Here is a 6828-nt window from a genome sequence, read left to right as displayed (position 1 = left end):
ACGTGTCAGAGCCCTGGGCACCCTCTTCCAGACGGTGCCCCTCAGAGGAGCTCTCCTGTGCTCTCTGAGAGGCAGTGAGAGACCGGGTTAATTTCAGTTCTCGTTTTGATTAATTTTACTTCCTGTTTCCGGATAATACCCTACTCTGGGGCTGTGGGGGGAGGCGAGTCTAGAGTTGTAGAAATGCTGCAATAGGTGCACATATGTCCATAGGAGCTGATGGGGTGAGATGGGAAGAGTGGGGCTCAAGACCTCAGCTAGAAAGAGGAATTGGAATCCCATGGTGGGGGGCGGGCTTGGCGGGGCAGCCAGCACCCTCCACTCCTGTGATGCTCATCTACGAGGTACTTGCTCATCCATTACGGAGTCTGCAGGAGGAATTGCTGTCATTTATGGACACGGACATCTAGGTGGCAGGCCCAGCTGCAGGCCTTCACTTCCCCCTCCACAACTCTGCCTAAAAATATCAAAGCTCCAGGTTTCAAACCCTGACACGTGGCTCAGCAGCCCTCTGCTGTGTCAGCTGGAACCCAAGGCTGTAAAAAGGTGGAGAGGAGGGAGGAAGACTAGTGCTGGGTAGGAGGAGGGTGTTAGGTTGCATCCGAAGACCACTGAAGGGAACACAGGCTCCTCCCACGTGTTCACAGTGGCCCAGTGAAGGATGCTGGGCAGGCCCGGAGTGTGTGTAAAGCCCAAGCTCTATTCCTGGCAGTGCTACCCCTCCTGTGACCTCCCCCCCACCCCGCCCCCGCCCCGACCAAAACCCCCTCATTCTTAGAAACAAGATGTCCTGTTGCCCCATTTTCGGTTTTAACTGTCTCTCCTGCAGTTTCGAAGCTCTCTGTGCTACAAGGAGCCAGGGCCCAGATATTTGCCAAAACAATGCCTTTCCATTGAGAGGAGCTGCCCAGCCAGCCTCCGTGGCTGTGCCCTCTCCTGCCTCCCCACCCCTCCTAAGGGGAGGCCTAGGTGCATTCATCTCTGGATTGGACCTGTTTAGACTTTGTCAACATTTACCCCTGGGTCCCATGAAGCAGAGGCCCCTACAGGAGCCAATATCCGGAGCCAGCAGAGGTAGGGTGATTGGAGGAGCTGAGGCGTGGGGTGGCAAAAGGGTGCTTAGGTGGGTAAGGATTTCCCATCCTGAATCGGCTGGGAACAGACCTGGAGTTTTAGAATCAGTTTAAACATTACCAAAAAGAGGAAATTAAACAAGAGGGTAATTAAATCTATTCAGTATTGCTTACGTGGTGAATTGGGTGGTTGTTTACAGCCTCCTCGGCAACCGGATGGAGCTGGTGCAGGGGCGCCTGCAGGCCTGTGGTGCCCTTGCCAGAGGGGCTCCACACACAGGCGCTGCTCCCAGTGGTTGTGGGACCTTGAGTGGCTAGAGTTGTTAGGGTTGTGAGACATGCCAGAGCTTGGGGTGGGGGAAATGGAAATGGGAGCTCCACCCCATCTTCTTTCTGCCACCTCCCTCTTCAGGGGCTGCCCCCCAGAAAGTCCCTTGTGATCGCCAACCTTCATCATTGCTGGGTCTTGGGTCTCTGTGGATCTGGAAACCAAGGGGGAACCCCCTGCCCCAAAGAACACACCTTCAAAAGGGGCTGGAGGAGCCAACCCCTCACTCAGTTCTTACATAAAATTTTCATTTTACTCCAGAGCATTTAAAAATCATTCCAGATAAGACCTCTATGGCCCTCCAGCCCCATCTCCCAGCTACGTCCTCATTGTTTCCTTTTCCTTCTCTGACTCCATTTTACACAGAGTGTAAGAATAATAGCTAATGCCGAAACCGGTTTGGCTCAGTGGATAGAGCGTCGGCCTGCAGACTGAAGGGTCCCAGGTTCGATTCCGGTCAAGGGCATGTACCTGGGTTGCGGGCATATCCCCAGTGGGAGATGTGCAGGAGGCAGCTGATCGATGTTTCTCTCTCATCGATGTTTCTAGCAATCTATCTCTCCCCCTTCCTCTCTGTAAAAAATCAATAAAATATATTTAAAAAAAAAAAGAATAATAGCTAACGATCAGGTAGCAACCCATTTTACAGATGAGAAAACAGGTACAGAGAAAGAAAGGAACTTAAAGAGTTCCCTCGGAGCTAGGATGTGAGTCCAGGCGCTCTGACTCTGAGTGAAGCCTCTGGGATAGGGAGGAAGAATAGCACCCCCGAGCCATGCTTCCCACGTCTCCAGCCCACCTTCAGCCTCTTCTCCCACCCCGATTCTGCAGCTCTCCCCTCACCACGCCTCACCCACATCCTTGACTTGTTATCTTCACTTCTCCCTCTAAATCAGGGGTCCTCAAACTACAGCCCGCGGGCCACATGCAAATACAAATATTGTATTTGTTCTCGTTTTGTTTTTTTACTTCAAAATAAATATGTGCAGTGTGCATAGGAATTTGTTCATAGTTTTTTTTTTTTTAAACTATAGTCCAGCCCTCCAACGGTCTGAGGGACAGTGAACTGGCCCCGTTTAAAAAGTTTGAGGACCCCTGCTCTAAATCCTGCTTTAAGGAGAGACAGACCCACACGGACTCCCAGCCAACGCCAGAGTTTTACACAGGGCGGGGCTGGTGCCAGGGATCCAGCAAGATTCCACGGGTGGCATCTCCCCACATGGGAACTACAGCTTTTGCAGCTGAGGTTTTTGCAGACATCGAGTTTCCGTGGGTACCGCTGAGGGTAAGAAGATGGAGATGGCCAGGGGAGGAGGGCATTTTTGGTCCTGGCACCAGAGAAGAACAAGGGTGCATCCGTTTGAGATGGAGAGCAGGAAGGACAGGCAGGGGGAGAGGCTAGGCCAGGGGTGGGCAAACTTTTTTTTTTTAGTTTTATTCATTTTAAATGGGCCGGATCTGGCCCGCGGGCTGTAGTTTGCCCACGGCTGGGCTAGGCACTGGCTCCCGATCCATGAGTCTAGGACCCTTAGGGAAATTTCCCTGGGAATTCTCACAGAAGGCAGAGGTGGGACAAATAATGCTTTTGTCCACACTGAACTGAAGATGGAATTGGGATAAAGAGTCAAGATCACTTCTGGATGGTCCAGATGTTTATTTTTAGATCCTCTTCTTTCCCACCTCCAAATAGAGACATAAGCTTTGTCCTACCAGCCCTGACCTGGGCCTCCGCTGGCTGCATGCCACCACAGCCAGAATAATTGAAGATAAGACTTTCCCTGAGGGCATGTCGGCCTGGCAGACAGGCCTGCCCTCCCTAGGATGAGCGGATCCTGCCCCTGGCAGACCCCAGAAAGAGGGTGCGTAGTTTGTACCTTCACCCAGGTGTTCCTTTATTCAAGTTGGTGAGCATGGTAGAAGGGCCGCTCTCCTGGGGGTGCTCTCCACTCACCGCCTGCCTACCTCCTTTAAGGCCCCTGCTTCACCCCGGTCCTGGGGCCACAGCCGCGCTCGGAGATCCCTGAAGGTGCCTGCCAGGGCCTGCCGGGACTCCTGCCGCAGGAGACAGTACGGCACGGGGTTGAGGCAGCTGTTGCTGTGTGCCAAGCAGATGGTGACAGGGCAGACGTGGGTGTGGACGGTGGAGAAAGTGCTGTTGCAGGGAACCAGGTCAGAATTCACGAGGACACTCCAGAGAGAGGTCATGTGGCTGGGGAACCAGCAGAGGGAGGAGGCGGCCACCAGGATGCAGACAGAGCAGGCTACGACCTGCTATCCCGCCGCCGCCTTTGCAGGAAGGCCGGCAGCAGCAGGTAGCTGGTGGTGGTGATACCCAGGGGCACCACGAAGGCCAGCACCACCCTCTGCAGCTGGTAGGCCCCCAGCCAGTACCTGCTGGAGAAGCGCAGCAGGCAGAGACGCACGCCCCACACCTCCCCCTCTGCCCCAAAGACTGCCGTGGGCACTGCTAACGGGGCAGCTGCCACCCACACTGCCAGGGGGGCCGTGCGGGCCCAGAAGAGGGGAAGAGGGGTGCCTGGTCCTGCAGCCATGGCCACCACCCAGTATCGGGCAACACTCAGCGCCGTGATGAGGAAGACGCTGGCGTAGATGTTGAAGACAGTGGCCGTCAGGAACATCTTGCAGAGGGCACCTCCAAAGGGCCAGTGGGAGCCCAGGGCCGACTCAGCCGCCCAGAAGGGGAGAGTGAGTGCCAGCCCCAGGTCTGCCAGAGCCAGGTTGAAGACAAAAGTGTCAGACGGTGGGCAAGGGGCTCGCCGAGCAGTTACCCAGCACCCACAGCACGGCCAAGTTTCCCATAAATCCAACGGCCCCTACAAGCCCATAGGCCAGGGCAAGCACAACCCTCAGGGCAGGGAATTCAACAGGCAGCGCAGTATCACCCACACTCAGCACACCGCTGGCAGGTGCTGAGCCAGAAAACGGGCAGAGGGGCAGAGAGATTGGGTGTGGGCATCTCAGGGCATCAGAGGCCACAGTGCTGAGCAGCGAAGGCCGAAGGCAGCCCGCTTAGTGCCAGACTGGCAGGGCCTCTCAACAGGAGGCTCCGGCCCTCAGAGGGCGGGGTGTGGATGGGACACCCCACCCGTCCCTGTTGGTCATGATTGGTGGTGGGTGGGGCAGGATGAGAGAGGGCCGGACATGGGGGGTGTGCGCATGTGTGTGTGGTGTGTATCTGTGTAGGAAGGGCTCTATGCAGTAGAGAGGAGAGAAAGGGGAATTACTCCACCATGAAAATCAGACCCAGGGAGAGAACCAGAGACACCCCATCTCAGGGATGACAGGAAGCAAACTGCAGACCCTCTTCCTGCCAGTGTGCAGGGGCCCCCTTCTCTGCAGAAAGTGCTTCCTTCGCCAAAACCGGTTTGGCTCGGTGGATAGAGAGTCGGCCTGCGGACTCAAGGGTCCCAGGTTCGATTCCGGTCAAGGGCATGTACCTGGTTGCAGGCACATCCCCAGTGGGAGGTGTGCAGGAGGCAGCTGGTCGATGTTTCTCTCTCATCGATGTTTCTAGCTCTCTATCCCTCCCCCTTCCTCTGTGTAAAAAATCAGTAAAAATATATTTAAAAAAAGAAAGTGCTTCCTTGGAGCCTGGGGGAAGGGACTTGGAGGGGGCATATGGCAGGAAATCAGAGTGGGTGTCAGGGAGAGAGAGGGAGAGGGAGGGAGGGAGAGGAGGAGGGAGGGAAAGAGAGCAAGCAGGCGAGAGGAGTCCCAGATCTGCTACTCACTCGCTGCGTGACTTTGGGAAGTCACTTTGCTCCCCCGAGCCTCAGTTTCCTTGCTTAAAATTTTCAGATAAAAGTCTCTGCTTCAAAAGATCGGTGTAGCCCTAGCTGGCTTGGCTCAGCGGATAGAGCGTTGGCCTGTGGACTGAAGGGTCACGGGTTCAATTCCGGTCAAGGGCACATGCCTGGGTTGTGGGCTCAGTCCCCAGTAGGAGGTGTGCAGGAGGCAGCTGATCGATGATTCTCTCTCATCATTGATGTTTCTCTTTCTCCCCCTCTTCCTTCCTCTCTGAAATCAATAAAAATATATTTTTTAAAAAAAGATCGGTGTGATGAAATTAGATAATACATGTAAAAACAAAGCACTTTGTACGTTGCTATTTGCACTAATGATTATAATTTTAAAGGAAAAGTTTGGGGGTGTTTGTGGCACAAGGGAGCAGGGTACTGAGCAATTATCACCAAGCCCAGGGAACCGTGCCAACTAAAACACAGGTTTAATTCACTGCAGCAGCAAGTGACCTTGAGGCTAAGGGCAGGGAGGGAAAGAGAAGTCACCGCTTCCTGTTTCCTCCCTACTGGGAACACAGCCGGAGAGGCCCCGAGTGGACCTGGGCAGGCCCTCCCTCTGTTCCTGCTTCTGCGTGTTAAGTACAGTAGTCCTGCTAACCTCCCTCACTGCACTGCCTCTGCACCTTTCCTGCTCTCCTCGGTGGAGCCGGAAGTCAACGGCATCTCCCACTCTTCTCCAACCCCCAAACGCTATTTCAGGGATGGATCCTGAGATACACCCTCACCACACCTCATCCTGTCTCCCCATGATCTCAGTCCTAACCGGAAAACATGCTTCATTGGGTCCTCCCATTTTGTGCCCATATCCCTACCCTTTGCACAACTTGCTGTGATGGGAAAGCAGAGGTGGGAGGTGGGTAGACAGAAGAGTGAGGCTTTTTCAAGGGTTCCAGAATATTCAACACCTTCCTGCCCTCTGCCAACTCATTACAATGTGTGATGTTCAGTTTCCTTGGCGTGCTGGGGGAGGAGAAGGGCCCTTCAGGACAATAAATCAGCAGTGGTTTTTTAAAAATATGTCTTTTTATTGACTTCAGAGGGGAAGGGAGCAGGAGAGAGAGACAGAAACATCAATGATGACAGAGAATCATTGATTGGCTGCCTCCTGCCCCCCACCCCCACCCCCCACTGGTGATCAAGTCCGCAACCTGGGCATGTGCCCTGACTGGGAATCAAACCATGACAACTACTGAGTCATGCTGGCCAGGCAGCAGTGGGTTTAATGAACCTTACAGAAGAGACCCAAAGGTAAAAAGATCCAGATGGTGCCAGGATGTTTGGGTTTTTCAGCAAGGGATGCATGTGAAGGGGGTGGTAGAAGCCCAAGTTCAGATGAGTCCCATGAGTTACCTCCTGGCCACCCATCCAAGCATCCCCTTGCCAATCTAGCAGCGAAGGTGTCTGCTTAATGCATCAGACTTACTTTCTCTTAGCTTGAAGAAAAGAAGCTGGGTCAGAATTCTGCTATCCATTTGCAATATCTGGTCCTGTGATCATTTCTTTTTTTACCTTTATTCATTTCTAATCTAAATCCTTTCCCTTGCCCTATCAACACCCGCCCTGTGGTTATATAAAGAAGTGATGCCACCAGCTGGCCGAGTCAAAG

At 53.8% G+C, this 6828-nt stretch overlaps 1 protein-coding gene across 1 annotated transcript; it reads right to left on the bottom strand.

Moving 5' to 3' along the window:
* Positions 1–3277: 3277 nt before the first annotated feature.
* RXFP4 (relaxin family peptide/INSL5 receptor 4) lies at positions 3278–4378 on the bottom strand (the record flags this gene model as incomplete). The annotated part of the gene is given in 5 exon segments (XM_081112269.1): positions 3278–3351; positions 3354–3668; positions 3671–4182; positions 4184–4336; positions 4338–4378. Coding segments are annotated over 5 exon segments (1095 nt in total).
* Between the last annotated feature and the right edge of the window lie 2450 nt (positions 4379–6828).

Source organism: Myotis nattereri (genome assembly GCF_964212035.1).
Source record: "Myotis nattereri genome assembly, chromosome: 18".
Taxonomy (NCBI): Eukaryota; Metazoa; Chordata; class Mammalia; order Chiroptera; family Vespertilionidae; genus Myotis; species Myotis nattereri.
The sequence above is the reverse complement of the archived record's forward strand: the minus strand, read 5'-3'. Positions and strand labels throughout refer to the sequence as shown.